Source organism: Hemiscyllium ocellatum, chromosome 6 (assembly GCF_020745735.1).
Source record: "Hemiscyllium ocellatum isolate sHemOce1 chromosome 6, sHemOce1.pat.X.cur, whole genome shotgun sequence".
Classification (NCBI taxonomy): Eukaryota; Metazoa; Chordata; class Chondrichthyes; order Orectolobiformes; family Hemiscylliidae; genus Hemiscyllium; species Hemiscyllium ocellatum.
In genome coordinates this window covers 67,275,752-67,299,661 of record NC_083406.1, presented here as the reverse complement: position 1 = coordinate 67,299,661, position 23,910 = coordinate 67,275,752, and the positions used below count along the sequence as shown (strand labels likewise).

Below are 23,910 nucleotides of genomic sequence, written 5' to 3'. Positions count from 1 at the left end.
TTTTTGGAAATGATTTTGAATATTTATTTCACAGACAATGAGACATAAACAGCAGCTTAAGGTCTAGTGGTGTTTTATTCCAATGGTTGCAGGTGGCGTCTTATAATTAATTCCCCAGTGCTCTTCAGGTAACTGTCTGCTAGTTCTTGTTCAGTTGGAAGTCCCTGTGGCAATTTCAGGGGTTGCACTCTGCAAAGACATTTGAAATATATATCACTAAATTTATATTAGGATTTTACAATCAAGACAAAATGAAAGTTTATTGTATTTACATTCACCAACCTTATAAGATGCTTGATGACTTTTAGTTTATTATTAATCGATGGAACGTTCTTATGAATCCGTGGCTGATGTGACTGGTAAAATACAGAAGATTTGTCTTTACATTTATCATCTATCACAGCATTAAACAGTAATTCAATTAAATGACATCTATAAATTTAACTTACCTTAGAAGTGAAGTCAACATACCAGATTCCTAAATACCTTATTTCTAACTCTTCAATAAAAAAATTGTGCTGAATTAAACAGAAACCACTTATCAACTGAAACACTTAAGCAATGAAAATAAACATATTTCAAAATTCACGGTCCTCTATTCTGGACTCTTAGGCAGCAAAGGTTATATACAGTTGACCTATTCAAAGTTTTTGGCTAATGTTTCAATTTTGAAATGAACCAAATTACGCAATGTTCCATTTAGGTTAGCAAAAAGTAAACGACAGACTGGTAAGCTATTTTCTTAATTACCCAGTAACTTGCAAGTATGAAATATTCATCATTTGAGCAATCAGATTGCTAATGTTACATGACCCAAATCAGATCAGCAATGATCTTACTGAGTGGTGGAACAGGCTCAACAGGCCACATGACCTATTCTTGCTCATAATTCGTTTGCTCATAAGAGTGCAAATGGATGAATAAAACTTTTGAGCCTCTGATCAAGAAGTAAAGGAGGCATATGTTAAGAATCAAGTGAATCTTTTCAAAAATATAAAGCATGTAATGGCATTCTTAAGATGGAAGTCAGGAGAGTAAACTGGAGTGTAGGAGGTTTAGACATGACCTGATAGAAATTTATAAAATAATGAGAAATATAGGTAGAGTTGATGGTAGTTGTCTTTTCCTTAAAATGGGGTATTTCAAGACTGGGGGCAGATTTTTGGGGTGGCAGTAGAGAAATATAGAGGAGATAAGAAGGGGAGAGTTTTTTTTAAACAGGGTGGTTTGTGTGAGTGGTGAACTTTCTCTGGAGGTGTTAGATGTGGATACAATTGCAACATTTAGAAGACATTTGGATAGATACATGAGTGCAAAGGGTTTGTAGGGATATGGGTCAGGAATGGGCAAGTGGGACTAGTTTAATTTGAGCTTTGGTTCAGCGTGGACTGTTTGGACCATAGGGTCTGTTTCCATGTTGTATGACTATGACTATAAACAACTTATTTAGTTCACTACTATTGACAACTAAATGTGGAAAGATTGTCGAGTTTTGATCCGATCTGTAAGTTATCAGACTACTTAGCTCTATATGGTTTACTAATATCCTTCAGGGAAAGAAATCTGTCATTTTCACCTGGTCTGGCCTACATGTGACTGCAGACCTACTGCAATGTGGTTGACTCTCAACTGCCTTCTGAAATCACAATAAGCTACTCACTTGTACCAATTGCTATGAGGCCTCAAAGAAATTAAATCAGACAGACCTGATATTGTCCTCGGCACCAGAAAAGATATTGGCAGAAACAGTCCTGCTGACTCTGCAAAGTCTTACTGGGGTTAACAATGAAGAGTGCAGAAGGGCACACAAGAAGCAGAACCAGGCATACCTAAAACTAAGGTAGAAACTTGGTGAAGCTACCAAACTGGATGACTTGTGTTCCAAACAGCATAAGCAGCAAGTGATGAACAGAGCTAAACAATCCCACAACTAATTGCATCAGATCTAAGCTCTGCAACCCAGTCACAAATAGTTGTGTCTGGTATGGACAATTAAACAACTCTCAAACTCACAGACGAGTCAAGCAACCTGACATAATTAAATTCATGTAATCATTCCTTATAATGTCTCAGACACCACCATTACCTTCCCTGGATATATCCTGTCCCACCAGGTCAGCCCCAGCAGAGATAGTGCAAAAGTGGTATACAGTCTGGGCAATATCTCCAAGGTATGATTTGCTAAGTATACTTTTGTGAAACTGCTGTTTGACCCGTCTATGGAATTATTATGTCAATTTTGACAGAAACCCCCAAATATTGTGAAGGAAGACTTTACAGGGTTAATTGGGCAAGGTTTTATTTTCAGATGCCAAGTAACCATTAGATTACATTTGTTTTTTTTAAATAGCGACTAGGTACAACTGAGTGGCCTACTAGGCTCTTTCAGAGGGAAGATTGCTGTGGGGCTGGAGTCATATGCTAGCCAGGACCAGGTAAAGATGGCATATTTCATTCCCTAAGGACATTTTTTTTTTTACAACAATCTTATTTTTGTAATCAGCATTACAGAGACTAGTTTTAGTTCCAGAATTTTGAATTTTAATTCTTTGAACTGCTGTAGTGAGCTTTTAACTCACTCTAGAGCATGTGCTTGGGCCCATTAGTTTGGTTGTGTGTCACTATACCAGCATTCACAAATGAGAAAAGGCTAAACAAACTTGCACGTTTTAGCCTGTGAAGAAAGCATGCAGTACATTTCACAGAATGAAACAAAGATCATAAATGAAGTATAAAATGTTGATCTCTAATATTATAAAAATTTGAAACAGAATAAAGGAACACAGGTTTAAATTAGTAACATAAGGATTGATGTACTTCACATAGTGAATGATCAACACTTGAAATGGACCGCTGGACTCATTGGTAGAGGAGAAAACCTTTTTGTCACTGAAACAAAAAAAAACAGCAACTGGGGAGGAAGAGAGATTGTGTGGTGTTTCTGGACAGGTGAATGGTTAGTCTTCTTCATCCACAAGAATACTGTGATATATTACAATGACTTAACATCCTGAAAAACCAGCAACTGGAACAAACCAAAAGACACTGCATACCTGTGCTTATTCAAATCATGGAGAAAAATAGAAATTGAATATATCTGAATGACAAAAAGAATTAAAAGTTAACAAGTGCCCATCACCAGAGGGCAATAGGGAAGCATAACATGGATTTTATGACCCAAACGGAAATCCAACTATTGTAGAATTGAATGGCCAGAAAGGTAGCAGATCCCTTTTTGGCTAAGAGTTGGTTTGCATTGGAAATCAAGAACCGAATGACAAACAGGACCATCCAATGCAACAGAACACAATATAGAACCACAAGTCACAAAAAAAGATCCAAAATTTATATGTTAACACTAAAGATGAAGTGTGGGGATGGACCATTAACTATAGTGGAGAGACTAGGATTAATATAGACAACACACAGAGAAGATAATTCACCTTGTCTAACCCAAGGTCATGGACAATCTTCTTTTCCCAATATGGACGTCGTTTTGTACATTTTATTCGAGTAATGATGTGTAGTTGATGAGGACAGTCTGGATTACCATTATATCTTGCATGATCTGATGGTGAAACTTCAAACATCTGAAACCAAAAGGTACACTAATTACATTAAAAAAAATTATGCAGATAAACCATCAAATTATTCCATGGCATTTTGAACATGGAGCACTGATTTGAATCCAAAATTAAATTCAGTTCTCCAGTCTAAGAATAGGCAGTCAGAATCTAGAAATCTCAGAGGGAAGACTTACAACCTATCAATTCTGTGCATTGAGTTTGGTAAAAATAGGCAATTGATCCCATTTCTTATTAATTTCCTAAAACCTAGCAGATCCTTTCCTTCAAGTACTTATTCAATTCAAATTTGAAAGTCGTGATTAAATCTGCTTTTACCACTTGTTCAGGCAACATACTTCAGGTCACAAGTCACCACGTGAATATATTTTCTTCATTTCATATCTGGTTCTTATGCTAATCATGTTAAATCTGTGGCCCCTGCTCTTGAATAATCTTATTAATGGAAAGAGTCATTTAATCAACTACAATGATTTGCTATACCTGTGAAGAACAGCTCTAGTCTCTCCACAATACTGAAGTCCTTCATCCTTGGTACCAGTCTAGTAAAGATTTCTATGCATATAGCTTTAGTCTCAACATTTGGCTATAAAACACATGGGAACATCCTATAACAAACACTTGATATATAGTCACTAGACTTTATAGGAAATGCAGCAGCTGGTTTGCATCATGTTCCCTACAGAAAGAGGCCATTCAGCCCATCAAGTGTGCATCAACGTTGCAAAGGAACATCCACCCAGACCTAGCCCCCACACTCTCCTAAAACCCCACTTCCCTGCTTTTACCATGACCAATCCATCTCGTCTGCCCATCCTTGGACACGACAACACAACTTATCGTAGACAATCTACTTGCACACGTTTGGACTGTGGAAGATGTGAGATATGGTGTTATGAGATTTTATGTTATATGTTATCTTTATTACCTCACTCACCAGCTCGCTATATTCATTAATACTGGGTTCTTGTTCATTCATTCATTCATAATTCTTTACTAATCCGTTACTTACTATAACACTTTCATATATGCATAAAACCTCGATTCTGTAGTATATTTTACTATCCAAATTTAAAACTATCCTTTCAAACCCATTACTGCATTTTCACACCTTATCAGCCATTGTTACAAGCAGTGTTTACCTCTGAATAAGTGTAGCACAGAGAACAACACCATCCCCATCAAGTCTCCAAGAAACATTATAATATTAATCAGTCCATACCAACCATCTCCTGGATATAAATAGATTCCCCAATTAGTAAGTACCTGTTAAATATCTTTTAACTGTGCCATTATCCATTTAAGAAACTAACTCACAAAACATCACGTTCATGAAATTGCACAAATGAACGAAACTCATACCAGCAAATAGGAAATAAATCTCACAACCCAGCTGCAGTAATCAGTTTAATATCCTTTATAAAGTACAGGTACAATTTTAACTTAGAGCATATAGGCCTAGTAAATTTACTAACATTCACCAACTTAAAACACAAAAGGACAACACCACCTAATAATGCAAGCTGACTGTTCAGATACGCTTAATCCCATCAAAAGCATCCAGCAATTAGCACGTTTTAACCCATCTCCTGTCTCCAAGTATACTGTTTTGGAAAATGTAGGGGGTGATTAACCCTCAAGAGAATGTTGCATGAACAGCCAGGTTTCTGGTATCGAGGCAGATTGTAATGCAATGAGGGGTATGCCGGGTTCCAAGTGATCGATTGTGATAGGGGGCTCTCTAGTCAGAGGCACAGACAGATGTTTCTGCGGCCAGCTGTGAAAAACCAGAATGGTGTGTTGCCTCCCTGGTGCCAGGATCAAGGATGTCTCAGAGAATGTGCAGAATGCTCTCAAAAGGGGAGAAGGACCAACAGAAGGTCATTGTACTCATTGGAACCAACAACATAGGAAGAAAAAAGGATGAGATTCTGAAGGGAGAATACAGAAAGGTAAGAGGAATTTAAAAAGGAGGTCCTCAAGAGCAGATGAATGCATGGCTGAGGAACTGGTGCATGAGAGAAGGGTTCACATTTTTGGACTTTTGTAGTCTCTTCTGGGATAGAAGTGACCTGTTCAGAAGGATGGATTGCACCTGAATTGGAAGGGGTCTAATATACTGGCAAGGAGATTTGCGAGATATGTTCGGGAGAATTTAAGTTAGTAAGGTGGGGGGGTAGAATACAGGGAAATAGTGAGGAAAGAGATCAATCTGAGACTGCTACAGTTGGGAGAGAGAGTGTCAAACAGTCAGGGCAGGAAAGAACAAAGCAGAGTACAAGGTAGGACTGATAACTTAAACTGCATTTACTTCAATACAAGAAACCTATCAGAGAAGGCAAATGAACTCAGGGCATGGCTAGCAACATGGGACTGGCATATCATACCTATTATAGAAACGTGGCTCAGGGATGGACATCACTGGGTTTAGATGGAGAGGAATTTGTTAATGTGTACAAGAAAGTTTTCTGATTCATATGTTGATATACCTACTGGAGAAGGTGCAAAACTTGACCTATTCTTGGGAAATAAGGCAGGGCAGGTGACAGTTGTCAGTAGGGGAGCAATTTGGGGCCAGCAATCATAATTCTATTATCTTTAAAATAGTGATAGACCGAATCTAAAAGTTGAAATTCTAAACTGAAGGAAGGCTAATTTTGATGGTATTAGGCAAGATCTTTAAAAAGAGGACTGGGGTGAAATGTTCGCAAAAAGAAGAATACTGGAAAATGGGAAGTCTTCAAAACTGAGATAACAAGAGTCCAGAGACAGTATATTCCTGTTAGGGTGAAAGAAAAGGCTGGTTTGTGTAAGGAATGCTGGATGACTAGAGAAATTGAGGGTTTGGTTCAGAAAAAGGAAAAAGCCTATGACAAATATAGGCAGGAAGAATCAAGTGAATCCTTAAAACAGTATAAAGGCAGTAGGAGTATACTTAAGAGGGAAATCAGAAGGGCAAAAAGGGGGCATGAGATAGCTTTGGCAAATAGGGCTAAGGAGAATCCAAAGGATTTTTATAAATACATTAAGGACAAAAGACCAACTAGGGAGGGAATAGAGCTGGTGCTGGGTCCACTGCTTTTCATCATTTATATAAATGATTTGGATGTGAACATAGGAGGTATAGTTAGTAAGTTTGCAGATTACACCAAAATTGGAGATGTAGTGGACAGCAAAGAAGGTTACCTCATAATGGAATCTTCACCAGATGGGCCAATGGGCTGAGGAGTGGCAGATGGAGTTTAAGTTAGATAAATGTGAGGTGTTGCATTTTGGAAAAGCAAATCAGAGCAGGACTTATACACTTAATGGTTGAGGTCCAGGGGAGTGTTGCTGATTAGAGACCTTGGAGTGCAGGTTCATAGCTCCTTGAAAGTAGAGTCGCAGTAGATATGATAGTGAAGGCGGCATTTGGTATGCTTTCCTTTATTGGTTAGAGCACTAAGTATAGGAGTTGGGAGGTCATGTTGTGGATGTACAGGACATTGATGAGGCCACTTTTGGAATAGTGTGTGCAGTTCTGGTCTCCCTTCTATTGGAAGAATGTTGTGAAACTTGAACGGGTTCAGAAAAGATTTACAAGGATGTTACTAGGGTTGGAGGATTTTGGCTATAGGGAGAGGTTGAGTAGGCTGGGGCTGCTTACCTTGGAGTATCAGAGGCTGAGGGGTAACCTTATAATGATTTATAAAATTATGAGATGCATGGATGGGATAAAATGACAAGGTCTTTTCCCTGGGGTGGGGCGAGTCCAGAACTAGATAGGTTCAGGCTGAGAGGGGAAAGATACTAAAGGGACCTAACGGGCAACTTTTTCCAAGCAGAGGGTGGTGCATGTATAGAATGGGCTGCCAGAGGAAGTGGTAGAGGCTGGTATAATTACAGCATTTAAAAGACATCTGGATGAGTATATGAATAGGAAGGATTTAGAGGGATATGGGCCAATGCTAGCAAATGCGCCGTGATTAGGTTCGGATATCTGGTAGGCATGGATGAGTTGGACTGAAGGCTTTGTTTCTGTGCAATATATTTCTATGACCCTATGACAGAAGCCTGTCAAACATTTGTGCAATATGGATTAGAAAATTTAACGCCACAGTAATGGAATTTTAATGCATGTAAGATTACGTATAAAGGGGGCTCTAGTAAGAAGTGTATTTCAGGATTCTATTGATGCCTTGAATTTGTTCTGTGATTGCTGAATAAAAGATGCTATTTTGCCACTTATCGATTCCAGTTGTTATTTGAACACGAACCCACAGAGGAAACCAATATAGTGAGCCAGAACATTAGCATGAGCGAGGGAGAGCATGAGAACTGAAGAGATAACTGGTGGAGAGTGCACAGTAACTGGTGGTGTTTTAACCTGAAGGTCAACATGCCTCAGGCGAGGGAAGAAGTCAAGGAGAGTTTCTTGTGGTAACCTCAGCTGGTGCAGGAATTGAACCCACACTACTACTTGATCACTCTGCATAACAGACCAGCCATCTTTGGAGTACAGAAGATTGACACGTGACTTAATTGAAACTTACAACATTATTGAAAGGCTAGGTAGGGTGGATGCAGAAAGGATATTAGCCATGAATGGAGGGACAAGAACCCGGAGGTACAACATCAGAATAAAGGACAAGCCACTTGAACTGAAATTAGAAGAAGTTCCTTCACTTAGACAGTAGCAACTTTTTTTGAAATTTTGTACCCCAAAGGGCTGAGTCTTTGAATATGTTCAAGACAAAAATCAACAAATTTCTAGATACTGATCACATCAAGGTATATGGAGACAGTGCAAGAAAATGGGTTTGAACTAAATCATTAGCCACATTCTAGGATGGTGCAGTCGGCTCAAATGGATCAATGACCTACTCTTGCTCCTATGCTCCTATAGCTGAATCTGTATTTGGACTAGATTGAGATATGAAGTTGGGTAAAGATTCGGATGTTGAAAAATCTCAGGTTCAGTTTATAATCTGAACAGCTACAATCGAAGTATTGAAAAGTCAGACTTGACTGGGTGTCTTAGTTGTTAGCTGGTACAGACCACGTGACCTCTTTCTGTACTATTAACTTTTTAATGTTTCTATGAAACAGAAGCTTCTGTTACTTGAGGAGAGAAAATTATTAAGTGGTTTTGTCACTGGACTGTAATTCAGGATTCCATGGCAGCTGGTGGAAGTTGAATAGGTTCTTTTGGACTTCAGCTCAGTTATAGTAAAGGTTGATATATCCTCAAGCCTAATTAAGAGAAATGAAGTAGGGTAAATCTTCTAATATTGAAAATCAGGTTCTGTATGTAACCTGAAGATCATAAAACCACATCTGCTTCACAAACACCCTTTCAGGAACAAAGTCTACAATTCTTATGTGGTCTGGCCTTCAAGTGACTCTAAACCCACAGTACTCTGGATGTGCCTTTAATGATCTGTGAAATGACCTGGCAAGCCACTAAGTTTGAATCATTTGGGGTTGGGTAAATAGTTCTGGCCTTGCACTGATGCCCATGAAAGAATGAAGGAAAAAAATGAAGAATGACAGTCTCTAACTAATGCATTTATAATGTTGCAAGAGCAGTCTTTTCAAAACAGATTTCTGAATGCTTTCTTTTCATGAGCATTTCAAGAACTGTCATTGTTACTTTGTGGCACATAAATACTGCAATTAGTGCAAACTGTGTGAGTGGGCAAGGGGAGGTTGTAGCCCATCACAAATACGAGGGAGCTTAGCAATTATTAAGATGAGAGCTAGAGGGCCTATTAACCTTTACTATAACTGAGCTGAAGTGCGACAGAATCAACGTAGGTCACCTAACCAATCCACATTGGCTCTCGCATGCCTCTGTGGCTGCCTCTAAATGCTTGGTCAGTAGGCAGGCCTGACTTAATTCTGTGCACACTTTCCTGTAATAAATACAATGTATATAATGGCAATTTATATAGAAATGGGGCTGCCAAGTCAGGAATTTCCACAATCCAAGATTCCTATGTCATTAGCAAAATACCAGTACTATGTCCCTAATAATAAAGACAAGGACCCTGTCAGAATTATTAAAAATTGTCAACTTTTCCTAACATCTCAAAGATTTATGTAGCTTTATCCGATACGTTCCTGCACCATTTGCAATTGTATCATTTAAATATATTGCCCTGCTTCATCCTTCAAATTAGAATGTAACAGCATACTAAACGTAATCTATCACATCTTCCCATTTCACCGGTCCAGGACTTCCTGAAATTTGTTATCTTCCTCACTTTTTAATGTCACATCAGAGTTTTGTACATCTGGAAAGCAGTTTTTACTGAAGGATTTGTGGTATTTACAAATCAATATTTTTCGCTTGGCCTCTCACCATCTCCATTCTCCTCCCTAGACCTTTTTCCTTCTGAGCTATCAAACCATTTGACAACCACCTCCCCAATCCCCCCCCCCGCTCCCCCCCCCTCACCTTTGCTGGAATGCGAGCCTTGGTAAACTTCAATCGTACAAATCCAGCCCACGATAATGGAACCAAAAATTGTTCCATCAAGTTCTGTAAAAACAAATTACAAGTTTTGAAAATTAGTGATGACAAAAGATATGTTAGCAAAGGTAAATAAAGTACACAGCAACTGCACACGACATCAGTAGCCTTTCATTATGGCTTTTCATTTAAATGTGTCCTCAACACATAGGTGATGCTTGTAAGATCACGTTATTGTTAAACTGAGATGCTGTAATAGTACTCAATAGGAAATATTGCATTTTTCAGAATGCAGTTCTTTAAAAATTATGCCCATGACCAGAAGGTGTGAAATTTATGGAGTGATTGTTTTCCTATGACATTTCAGGTCTAGTGATTTTAGAAGACCAGAAATGAAAATAGAAATTGATGGAAATACTCAGCAAGTTTAGCAGCATCTGTGGGAAAAGAATCAAAGTTCATGTGTCAGGCTGTTGCAAAGGTTCTCAGGCATACCAGGTTTTAGGCAAGGGTGGATTTTCACATCTCTTTAAACTGGTGAATGTTGTTCATCTAGGTTAATCTTGTCTCATGCGTAATGTTGAATCAAACCTTGATTTGCAGATCTGATTGCAAATATTGTCCAGGAAATCACAGTTGGAGGAGTGTGTGAAGGCACTAGCTTGTTCTGTTAAGAACCTGACTCCGTTCTTCTGAAATGCATAGATTGTTTGATACCAGGCATTTCCATTTGGATCTGCTCAAGGTAGTAAACATAGGAAGAACATCCAGCAAGTCTAGAACCATGGGTTGCAGTATAAAAGGTTCGGGGTACACCATTTAGTACTGAGATGAGAAGATATTCGTCATGTTTAGGGTGGTGAACCTGTGGAATTCTCTGCCATAGGAAGCAGTCGAGCCTGAAACAATGAATGTTTTCATGAAGGAGACAGAAATAGTTCTTGGGGCAAAGATAACAAAGAGACAAATGCAGAAACAGGGTACTGAGTTGGGTAATGAGCCACAATTATGTCGAATGGCAAAGAAACATGAAATGTTGAAAGGCCTACTCCCGTTCCAATTTGTGTTATGTTTTTTCCCACCCCATGCTATAGGGTTCAATGTACAACTTCTGATATTGGCTTTCAGCATGTTTTTGCATTTGAGTTTGGGACATGCTATGAGGCAGATTCCTGTCGAATCCAATCGAATCCAGGTGCTGGAGCGAGAGGTGCAAGCCTTGTGAAACCGTATCAACGTCCTCGAAAATCGAGGTCGCAGGATAAATCTCCGAATTGTCGGGCTCCTTGAAGGCGAGGAAGGTGCGCAGCCAGTCAGCTTCTTTGAAAACTGGCCGCCAAAGTTTTTGGCCCTTCATATCGAGGCCAGCAGGCTCCAGATCGAAAGGGCATATCGGGTTACAGTGCACAGGTCAGGGCTGGTGCAGCATCCTCACCCGGTCCTAATGCACCTCCATTCATATAAGGACAGCAAAAAGTCAAAGAAGTTTCCAGATCTCTGGGAAAAGATACGCAGGCGCTGCTGAACAAGGGGTCAAAGATCATCCTTTTCCAGAATTTTTCAGCAGCTGTAATCCGAAAGAGGAAGTCCTTCGATGAAATTAAAAAGAGGCTGAGGAACCTGGACATCCAGTACTCCATGAGATACACCACAGTATTTCGTTTCAGCCATGGGGACTCAGTTTATACATTTGAATCGGTGGATAAGGCTAAAAACTTTGTGGACACATTAAAATAGACGGATTGGCCTGAAGAATATGGTTAATGTTTGTTCTCTCTTTTCTATTTTTCCCCATGTTTTCCCTTCCTTTTTTAAACTCCTTTCTTTCTCCCTAATAATTTCCTTTTTGGAAAGGGGGGGAAAAGACTTTTGTAATAAGTTGTTCCTTTCTTTTAATAACTGGATTTTCTGATGGGAAATTTTGTGGATGTTCTTTGTTGTCTCTCTCCCTTTTTTTTTGTTTGTTCTGCTTTTCTTTTAGTCACAAGTAGGGGTGTCATGAAGCCAGGGATGGGTGGACTGCTCATCCTGACTTTGTCTTTTGATTTAAGGACCATCTCCTTGTTTTTTTTTCTGGCCTAAGGCTGGGGCACAGTCCAGGTTTGAAGGAGCTGTGAACGAGGGGATGGGTAGGATGAGTGCCCGCTATGGGCAGGGGGAAGAGTCTTCCATTCAAGGTTAGGGATTTCATCCAGAAGAAGACTACATTTCTCACTAAGCCCTATAAGCCCAATACAGAGAGGTTGTTGCTACGTTCCACAAGGACCCTTTCGGTTAGTGCCCTCTATCGCTTGCTGGGTGGCAGGGCCTGGCAGGTTATTAAACGGTTATATGAGATCTGGGAGCAAGAGCTGGGAATAGAGATCTCTTCTGGAACATGGGAGAATACTCGAAAGATCTCAATCTGTAATAGGACATGTGCTACGCAATTAAAAGTTCTGCACAGGGCTCATCTGGCACCAGACCATCTGGCGAAGTTTAAAAAAGGGGGCATCTTCAGTGTGCCCCAAATGTAAAATAAGTGTAGGTACTCTTACCCATTCCTTCTGGACATGCCACAGGCTCCGTGTTTATTGGAGTGCTGTGGCGGGAGAGATAGGGAGGGTATTGAGGACTGAAGTCAAAGTAGACCCAATATCTCTCCTCTTAGATTTACCAAATTTACCATCTCTAGACCGTCATGGGAAGAAACTATTTAATATTCGTGTACACTGTGCACGGAAGAATATTCTGATGAATTGGGTGTCTGAGAACCCACCGGGCTTGTTGGGATGGCAGAAATTAATTATGGAGCACATTCCCTCGGACTTTATTACAAACATGGTGCACCACACAACAGACAATTTTTATAAGACATGTCAGCCCTACTTGAGTTATTTGGATATCGATTTGTCAGTTATCTTAACTAGGGCGTTTGTTTAACCAGGATGATTAGATTTGTCAAGCCCTGGGCCCTGGAGGGGGACTCCAGAGTTAATACGAGTATGTATACAATGCATACATACTCGTATGCATCGTTTAGATAGTGCATCTGGAATGTTAAGGGGAGTCATTCACTAGTTAGGGGAAGAAAAATACTTTCAAGCCTTCGAAAAGAACAGATGTAGCCTTGCTGCAAGAAACACATCTAACCGATAAGGAGCACTTAAAGGTTACAGCAGGGAGGGCTTGGCCGAGTGTTCTTTAATTGTAAAAGCAGAGGAGATGCTATACTCATCTAGAAGCATCTCCTATTTCAGCTGTTTGACCAAATTAAGGATGAATATGGGTGGTTTATTATCCTGAAAGCTTTAATACATGGAGAGGAGTATGGGATCTTGAACGTATGTTGTCCCCAGCACATGCTCTCAAGGTTTTAACAGATATGCTTTCCAGTTGATGGCCCTTGGAGGGGGGGGGGGGGGGGGGGGGGGTGTCATGCAATCACAGAAAGAGATTTTAATCGTCTTATTGACTCTGGGGTAGACAGGATGCTTAGGGGTTTCACAGGCATATCCCCACAATCTAGGCAACTGGTGGACCTGAGCAGGGAGCTGAGGTTGGTGGATGCGTGGAAATGTCTTCACCCTAACGGTAGGGACTTTACATTTTTCTCTACCATACACACTGCTACACTAGGATTGACATGTTTTTTTCCTCCATCAGCCTTTCTGAATTTGGTGCTGTCCTGAAGATTTGGGAACATAGTCATTTCTGATGATGTGGCAGTGTATATGGAGATTAAGGCCAGTGGTAATGAGACAGGCTCGTGGTCTTGGCGCATGGATCCTTTTCTCTTGAAGGATAGCAAGCTTGCTAAGTACTCTTCATGGGAATTTAAAATTTTTTGGGACATAAATTTGTGTACCATTGGTGCTCTAGGAGACTGCCAAGGCCTATGCAAAGGGTTCGATTATTTTTGGCAAAGGTAGAGTCCTTTTTTAAGACCTTGGATCTCCTAGGTATAACTTCAGAGTAGGCATCTGTTTTGAATGCCCCTCTGACAATCCAAGAGATACAGGAGGTACGGAGACAGTTCCAGAACGGAAAAACACCCAGCCCAGGTGGATTTCAGAGTGAATTTTATAAACATGCTGGCCAGGCCAATGGTGGATATGTACAATCTTTTGTACAGTCAGGACTGCCTCCCATCCTCTTAGAGAAGCAAATATCTCCCTTATTCTCAAGTGAGGGAAAGCCCCCGAGGATTGTACTTCATACAGGCCCATGTCCCTATTAAACGTGGACTTTAAAACTTTGTCGAAAATGCTGGCATTGACTTTGGTGAAGGTCTTGCCCTATATCGTAAAGGAGGACCAGACGGGTTTTATTAGCGGTCGCTTCTAATAACATTAGAAGAGTACTGAATATAGTTCAAGTATGCCAGCAAGGGTCAATTCCACCTTGGTATTCTTCCTGGAATCAGAAAAAGCATTTGACCAAGTTGAGTGGCTGGTCTTCTTTTATGTCCTGGAATGGTTTGGTCTTGGAGGGGTCTTTGCCAGGTGGGGGGGCAGTGTTATATAGTGACCCTCAGGCAGCGATTTTCACTAACGATATAAGGTCTGACAATTTTAGTCTTGGTAGAGGCAACCGACAAGGGTGGCCCCTTTCACCGTTGCTATTTACATTGGTGATTGAGCCATTGACAGAGGCTATCCGGAGGGACCCCAATATAATTACCCCGGAGGTAGGGTCAGGGGGGCATAAGATCACCCTTAATGCAGATGACATTCTTCTTGTTCTAACTAACCCGACAATATTTGTACCCCGTTTAATACAAGTGATTAATTTCTTTGGTTCTTTCTCAGGGTATAAAATTAATTTTGTGAAGTCGAAGGCCATGCCTGTGGGGGGTCTTGTTAGAGTACCCGATTTTGGGGGTGGAATCAGATTCCCTTTCAGGTGATCACAGGTAGGTTTCCTGTACTTAGACATTTTTATCACGTTGCCTTTGATCAATTATGTAAGGCTAATTTTGTACAGTTGCTAGAGAAGATAAGACAGCTCCTCCAGCGCTGGGTGGCTCTTCCGATTTCCTGGTCAAAATGAATGTTCTTCCTTGTTTATTACATCCCATGTGAATGCTCCCTTTGATGCTGCCTAGACAAGTGCTACGGAGGCTTAACAGTTGTCTCGGTTCTTTCATCTGGCGTCACAGGCAGCCTCTTATTAAGCTTGGCAAATTGCAGCGCCTGCATGTGATGGGGGTGTGGACTTCACAGATTTTAAGAAATATCAATAGAGTTCCCTATTATCCTATAAGCTGATTGGGCTTGCCAAGACTCAAGGTCAATTTGGCTGGACATTGAAACCTCCCAGTCAAAACGCCCCCTCATTAATTTGGTGTTTATTGACAAGATGTGGACTGTTACAGGCCATTGCAGAAATCAGATTGTCCTTAACACGGTCAAAGCATACGGATTCAGGATGGTCCAGGTAATGATCACAGACGCTCACAACCGACTGCACAAATACAAGCAAGAAATTGCGCGCCAAAAGTCGTTAATTTTAAAAACCACTAATCAGGAATGGACCCGGACCATAGAACAGGCTATCACTATAGGACAGAACAGGACAACACTTCGCAAAAAAACGGCACTAAAAGAAAAAATGGACAAACTAACCCACAAACAGGAGGACACTACAACACACACCTGGGTTAAAAACCTCTCCCACAGACAGCTCACAGACACGGAAAGAACTATACTGGCCAAGGGACTCAAATACAACTACAGGGATGCCAACACAGCAGACTTCCTAGCAGCACTAGAATGCACACTCAGGAACAATGGACTGACAGAAGAGACACAACAAACAGTGAGACAAACGGTCGTACCTATGATGATAAGAAAACGACATACACATAACCTCAACACCAAGGAGAGGGAAGCACTGAAAGCACTGAAAAATGACAAGAACATAATCATACTACCGGCAGATAAAGGCAGAATGACGGTCATCTTGGATAAATCAGACTACATCAATAAAGCACAACAACTACTCGCAGACACCAACACCTACCAAATGAAGGATTCCGACCCCACACCACAACTCACCAATAGAATAATCAACACACTAAGGAATCTACAAAAAAATGGACAGATAACCAAAGCGGACCAGCAAAGAATGAAACCTGAAAGCAACAACACCCCCAGATTCTACGGACTACCCGAAGTACACAAACCAGACATCCCACTCAGACCCATAGTATCACTACCAGGGACACCAGCATACAAACTAGCCAAAGAACTACAACAAAAACTGAAACACCTAGTCAGCGGATCCAAACACTCCATACAATCAACACAGGAATTCTTGGACATCATCAGGAATACACACAAAGACAAAGAAGAAACCATGGTATCATTCGACGTGACGGCACTGTTCACATCAATTGACAAAACCTTAGCCAGAGAAACAATAGCCAACCTACTGGACATACATAACAGAACACAGGAGGCCGAACCTATCAACAAGGACGGCATACTTAAACTACTAGACCTGTGCCTCACCACACACTTTACATTCAACAATCAGATATACGAACAAATCAACGGAACACCCATGGGATCACCAATCTCGGGACTCATAGCAGAGTTTATGCAAAGGTTAGAACATACAGCCCTACCACAAATGCAACCCAAACTCTGGATCAGATACGTCGATGACACCTTTGTAATCATCAAAAACACAGACATAGAAAAAACACACCGAATCATCAACGCCACACTCACAGGAATACGATTCACGAGAGAAGAGGAAAAGGATAGCCAACTCCCATTCCTAGACGTGTTAGTAGAGAGAACACCCAACGGAGAATTCACCACAAGGGTACACAGGAAACCAACACACACAGACCAAGTCCTAAACTATGAAAGTAACCACCCCAATACACACAAACAAAGCTGCATCAGGACACTATTCAAAAGAGCCACAACACACTGCAGTACACCAGAACTGCGAAAAGAGGAAGAGGAACACCTATACAAGGTATTCACCAAAAACGGATACCCACGCAACTTTATCACCAGATGCCTAAGAGATAGACTACGGAACGAGGACATGCCACAACCAAAAGGACTAGCCACACTACCATACGTCAGGAGCGTCTCAGAACTGACAGCCAGACTACTGCGACCCTTAGGACTCATAACAGCACACAAGCCAACTTCCACACTCAGACAACAACTCACTAGAACAAAGGACCCAATAGCCAGCACGAGCCAAACTAACGTAGTTTACAAAATACCATGCAAGGACTGCACAAAACACTATACAGGACAAACAGGAAGACAGCTAACAATCCGCGACCACGAACATCAGCTAGCCACAAAACGACACGACCAGCTATCCCTAGTAGCCATACACTCAGACAACCAGGAACATGAATTTGACTGGGAAAACACTACCATCATAGGACAAGCCAAACAGAGAACAGCCAGGGAATTCCTAGAGGCATGGCATTCATCCACAAACTCCATTAACAGACACATAGACCTGGACCCCATATACAAACCACTACAGCTGAAACTGACACCCGGAAACGGCAAGAAGATCCATCAACAGACACATCAACCTGGACCCCACGTACAAACTACTACAGCTGAAACTGACACCCGGAAGCGGCAAGAACAAGCCACTATAAATACCGGAAGAAACATCAAAGCAGCGCTTCACAGGAGGCTCCAATAGCACTGATGATGTTCCCTAGCCAGGGAACGAAACATTTGCAGCAAAAACTTCCAGCTCGGCAAACAGAACCACAACAATCAAAGCATACAGAACGATGCAACAAAGAGAGAGCAATTCACGAGAACCTTTCCATTTTACTCCCATAGGAGAAATACCAATATTCTGGCCGAGATCGATGGATTCTGGCTTTATGCTCTGGGAATCTAGAGTAGTTTCCTGTCTGGGAGATTTATTTGAGGAGGGAGGTCTTGATGTTTTTCAAGCAGTTGAGCCAGAAATATGAATTATCTAGGAAGGACCCCTTTCATTATTTTCAGATTAGGGACTTTATACAGAAAAAGACTACATTAATGGCTAGTCCCCATAAATCTTATGTGGAGAGGAGAGTACTTCGTCCACGGATACTCCCCCGGTCAGCACCCATTATCATTTATTAGGAGGCAATGTCTTGAAGGACATTGAGCGACTGTGGGGGATCTGAACTCAGGAATTGGAGGTGGAGATTTCATCAGAGGCATAGGAGGCTATTTGGGAGAATGTAAGGAAAATTTCAATCTGCAATAGGATGCAGGCTATGCAACTGAAGGTACTCCAAAGGGCTGATTTGGCACCAGAGAGGCTTGCGAAATTTAAGGCAGGATAGCCTCCAATGTGCCTCAAGTGCAAAACAGATATCAGTACTCTTGCTCATTGCCTGTGGCCATACCACAAGCTTCACAGGTATTGGAGCGCTATAGTGAGTGTCTTGGAAAGGATTTTGGAAACCGAGGTCAAGGTAGATCTAGTGTCCCTCCTCTTGGGTTTGTTAAATCTCCCCTCTTTGGATGTGCAGGGGAAGAAACTGTTTAATATTCTTTCATTTTGTGCAAGGAAGAACATTCAGATGAGCTGGATGTAAGAGAATCCCTCAGAGCTATCAGAGTGGCGTAGGTTAGTTATAGAGCACATCTCCATAGACTTCCTCACAAATATGGCACGCCCAAAAATGGAACGCTTTTATATGACATGGCGACCCTTCTTGAACAATACAAACGCAAACTTGTCGGCTGTGTTGGTCAGGGCCTTTATGTAGCCGATGAGAGCTGTGTCTGGCAGGCTGGAGGAATTCCAGTGCTCCCTGTGATGGAGAACTTTGGTGGGCTTGGGCACACTGATGTACATAGTGTAATTTGCCTTAGTTCAAATCAATTTAATTCAGTTTTTTTTGTTTAATTTATTTATTGAATCATAGTTTGCATAGGGTTTTCTTTTTATCTTTATTCTTTTTCTTTTAAAAAAGTGTTTGTGGAGTGGAGTAGCAGTTTGTTTATTATTATTGTTGTTATATTATATGATTGTTATGTTATTTTGAGTTAAGTTTATAATTTTGTAAAAGAATTCAAATTCTTTTTCCCAATAAAAATATTTACCAAAAAATGTGCTAAATGCTGGCTGCTACTTTTGATGGATTAAGAGTGTCTGTTAGGTCTGCTTGCATAATTAAGAAGCGTTAATCTTTTTGCCTTTTACATTAGTAATTGTTAGTTAAACATACTAGGCCCAAATGCTCTAAGTTAGAAACTACACCTGTACTTAATATATAAAAAAAATATTAAATTGATTACCACAACTGGATTGAAGACTTGTTTACTATTTGTCATTCATTCATGCAATTTCACTTAAGTTTTGACAGTTAGTTTCTCAAAAGGATAACAGCCCAGTTAAAATGTATTTAACAAATACAAACTAAGTGGGGAAACAGTTTGGTGTTCTGTAATCTATTCAGGTGCGGGAGACAGTTGATAAGGCTTGATTAATAGTATCATAGAGATGTACAGCCTGGAAACAGATCCTTTGGTCCAATTCATCTATGCCAAGCACATATCCTAAACTAATCTAGCCCCATTTGCCAATACTTGGCCCATATCCCTCTAAAGCCTTCCTATTCACATATCCATCCAGATGCCTTTTAAATGCTGTAATTCTACCAGTTGCCACCACTTCCTCTGGCAGTTCATTCCATACTCACATGAAAAAGTTGCCCTTTAAGTCCCTTTTATAACATTCCCCTGTCATCCTAAACTTATGCACTCTAGTTCTGGACTCCCCCACCACAGGGAAAAAATCTGGTCTATTTAGGTGAAAGCGAGGATTGTGGATGCTGAAGATGAGAGTCAAGAGTGTGGTACTAGAAAAGCAAAGCAGGTCAGACAGCATTCGAGCAGCAGGAAAAATCGACATTTCCGGCAAAGGCCCATCATTAGGATTAGTGCCATGTTGCATGACACTGTAATCTTTTGTTATAAATTCTGTCTTATGCCCCACAACCATCTGATGAAGGAGCAGCGCTCGAAAGCTAGTGTTTCCAATTAAACTTGTAGGACTATATCCTGGTGTTGTGTAGTTTTTAAACTTTGTGCACCCCAGTCCAACACCAGCTCCTCCAAATCTAGACATTTATGTAGAAATAGCCTGATGAGGGTTTAAGATGAATTGGTTGAAAGGAATGCTTTCATTTAGTCTATATCGTAATAGTAAAATATGCCATAAAACACAGCTTCAAAAATGAATGAATGAATTAAATTGTGTTATAGTAAATAATGGGTTAGTAAAGGGTTATGAACAATTGAACGAGAACCCAGTATTCATGAATATAGCGAGCTGGCAAATGAGTTATCAAAGAAAATCTAAAACACAATATCTCACAAAAGCAATTTTTATCTCAGCTGATGATAATACTGGACAAGACAGATCCCAGAGTGAGAATCAAGAGTGTGGAAAAGCAAAGCAGATCAGGCAGCATTCAAGGAGCAGGAAAATCGACGTTTCAGGCAACGTTTCATCAGAATTGGAAATTTCAGTTGCACAACGCCATAGTCTTTTGCTTTTGCCCGAAACATCAATTTTCCTGCTCCTTGGATTCGGCCTGACCTGCTGTGCTTTTCCAGTACCACACTCTAATCTCCAGATCTATAGTCCTCACTTTCCCCCAGAGTGTGGCCTGGTTTGACAGAACAATTTTGCATGGGATTAGAATACTGGCCCTTAGCTTTGTATGCCTTGGCATCATAAATACATTGAACATTGTTGTGAGATTTGTGCCACTGTTATGGACCAGGCTAGACCCCCTCAAAACATTTCAAGAAAGTAGACCCTAACTTTGCTAGTTGTTTTAAGCAGGTGTCCCACAGATATTCCAGGAGGGATGCAGCTGATCAAACCACTTAGCTTTAAACAAAACAGAATGTATTTACAAGATTACCGAATGAAACACAAACAAAAGAGAACAGAACATGGAATAACAAACTATCTGAAAATCCAACAGATTATCCCAACTTAATGATGCTGTTCCCAATACTTGCAACAATCCCCATAAACACCCTCTTGGAACAAAAGGTAAAAATCAAACAGTGTCTTACATTAGAGAAAAGTCACAGAGAGAAAGTACCAGCCTGGACCTGCTTCTTTGGTTCCAGCAGCTTTTACAATTGCCTGACTGCTTTCAGTGTATAGCTAGACCAGAGAAAAACTGAGCTTGGAGAACTGACCACTCTTCTTTCATTGTACAAGTATTTCTTTAAAACTTAAAAGACTTTTACTTGAAGCAGTACCTGTTAGCTATAATTAAATTGGCCCTTCAACTTAGACTTTTTGGAGTCTGTGTCTTTTATGATCTCTCTGAAAACAAAACAAGGACAACATAAACTTGTTAAAGGGGCAGCATCATCACACCTCTCCCACCCTCACAGGTGGCGAGATCCAAATTCCCACCACCCTTTGGGTGAAAAACATTTTCTTCATATCTGTTTTAAAACTTCTGCCCCTTACCTTGTATCCATCCTCCTCAACATAAGAACATTTATTTCTATCTACTCTATCTACCACCCCTCAATTTTTTTTATTCAATTAAGTCCCCTCTCAATTTCTTCTGCTCTGAGGAAATCAACCCCAATCTGTCTAATCTCTTCCCATAAACTCTCCAGCCCAAACAACATCCTGGTAGATCTCTTCTGTACTCTTTCCAGTACAATCTCATCCCTCCAATAATACGCACTCTAGCATTACACACAATAATCTGTAGCCTAACCAATGTGCTGTACAGTTCCAGCATAATCTCCCTGCTCTTACACTCTATGCCTCAACTAATGAAAGTAAGAATCCCAAAATATCTTCTTAACCACTTCATCCACCTGATATCTTACAAGACTATTGTTCATGCACACCAAGGTCCCCCTGATCGTCAGTGCTTCCGAGGGTCCTACTGATCACGTATCCCATTTCCTTGTTAGTCCTGCACAAGTGCACCACCTCACGTATCCAAATTGAATTCCAGTTGCCAGACCATCTCTATCCTCATAGTCTAAGGCTATCCTCCTCACTATTCACCTCCCCATCAATTTTTGTTATCTGGAAACTTACTGATCAACCCTCCAACAATCAAGTCTTACTCATTGATTTCAACCAGCAACAATGGCACCAGTAGGAATCCACTGGACATAGACCACTTGTGAGAAAAACACCCCTTAATCATCATCCCATGCATCTTACCACTGAGCCAATTGTGGATCAAAGTTTGCCAAGTTTCCTTGGATTCCATTGGCTCTTACCTTCGCTATCATTAAATAAGATACAATTTGAAGCACCCATTATAAAAATCAGGAATAAAGATTCAACCCCTTCACCTGCAACCGCCTTGATCTTCCTGACACTTTTAAACAAACTTATAAAGCTCATCCATTTCTTAACATGGTTTCCTGAAATTCCAGTTCCACAGACTTCTTTTTCTGAATCAGACAAAACTACAACTACTTTTTGTCCTCTCATTGGTCATCCAAGTATGCATGTAAAGAGTGATTATTTGCAAGTTTGGCAGTTAAGAAAAAACATTGTCTGAAGATTCTCTTTTCCCAAGAACTTCAAGTAAACTGCAGCTTATTCTGACTTTTCCTCATTTCTCATCACCAGTAGTAAAATAAAACCGACCTGAAATACGAAGTAGTTTTTCTCCACTGATGATCTTTGGCCTGATGAGTACTTAAGAGTATTTTTAGTTAAACTATTAGCTTCTGTAGGACAGACAAATGTATCCTGAGTTCTTATAGTCATTTTTCCTCAGGAATCATAACATGCATATATACCTGCAAGTCTAAAGATTATAAGACGTAGCAACTGAAGTAACACTCAACACAAATCGCTGAGAAACTCAGCGAGTCTGGCAGCATCTGTGGAGATAAAGCACGATCGACGTTTCAGGTCCAATGACCTTTCACTACTGTTTTTCTTTCAGATTTCCAGTATCAGTAGTTCTTTGTTTTATAGTAGAGTTTATTCCACCCTTCAATGAACTGAAAGCTGATAACCCTCAACTCTCCTTTCTCGCCTTTTCCCTTGATCCTCTTCCAGGTTAAAAACATATCAGTCTGCAACACACTTAACGATGCAGCCTTTACAATCCTGTGTTTCGGAAAAGGGCCTCGATTACAATGTGAACACAACCTACCGTTAATCGATTAACGTTCCTGCACAAGGCAGTCATCACCTCACGGCGTACACAAACTGTCAGGAGCAAAAATATTTCCAGCTAAACACAAAATTAAACTCAACACACTAGGCAATCCAGGCCCAAAGACCAACATGCACCGCGCTGAGATACGCAGAATGCCCCACAATTCCCTACACCCGGTTTCACCCACAACCTCCATCATAGCCCCGCCCACACACCCCATCGCTCAGCCCCGCCTTCACTCTCCATCTCTCAGCCCCGCCCACACACCCCATCGCTCAGCCCCGCCTTCACTCTCCATCTCTCAGCCCCGCCCACACACCCCATCGCTCAGCCCCGCCTTCACTCTCCATCTCTCAGCCCCGCCCACACACCCCATCGCTCAGCCCCGCCTACACTCTCCATCGCTCAGCCCCGCCTACACACCCCAGCCCCGCCTAAGACTTCCACCATTCGGCCCCACCCAAAGCCCGCAGTCATCGGTAATTCCCGATTCCGCTCTGAATATATTGTCCTGCCCTTAACTTCAGTCCCAACCCCAATCCCTTGCTCCGCCCACATCCCCCTGCCCCGAACCCGAGCTCTGGTTCCTGCCTTTTCTCAGTCCCCCACCACTTTCCCCAGCCCCGCCTCGCCCCCTCCTTGCTCCACCCTTTTTCCAAGACCCGCCCCGTTTTCAACGCTGTCCCTCGTTTAGGTTCCGTCTCCTTTCTCAG

The 23,910-nt window shown here is 41.1% G+C and overlaps 1 protein-coding gene across 1 annotated transcript; it reads right to left on the bottom strand.

Moving 5' to 3' along the window:
- mrpl30 (mitochondrial ribosomal protein L30) lies at window positions 1–23,379 on the bottom strand. Its single transcript, XM_060826628.1, has 5 exons — window positions 23,192–23,379; window positions 10,024–10,107; window positions 3,444–3,590; window positions 283–356; window positions 1–189 (listed from the first exon to the last, which is right to left on the bottom strand). The coding sequence occupies exons 1-5, from the start codon at window positions 23,225–23,227 to the stop codon at window positions 75–77; spliced, it is 456 nt and encodes a 151-aa protein (XP_060682611.1). The 5' UTR covers window positions 23,228–23,379; the 3' UTR covers window positions 1–74.
- Window positions 23,380–23,910: the final 531 nt, after the last annotated feature.

What these genes read in the sequence shown, in the direction of transcription:
- mrpl30 (XM_060826628.1), bottom strand. Translation starts at nt 23,227, where the DNA reads ATGACTGCCTTGTGCAGGAACGTTAATCGATTAACG. An exon ending in ATGACCTTGGGTTAGACAAG is followed by an intron (nt 357 to 3,443) that starts GTGAATTATCTT and finishes GTATTTTACCAG; the next exon opens with TCACATCAGCCACGGATTCA. An exon ending in GTCATCAAGCATCTTATAAG is followed by an intron (nt 190 to 282) that starts GTTGGTGAATGT and finishes ATGTCTTTGCAG; the next exon opens with AGTGCAACCCCTGAAATTGC.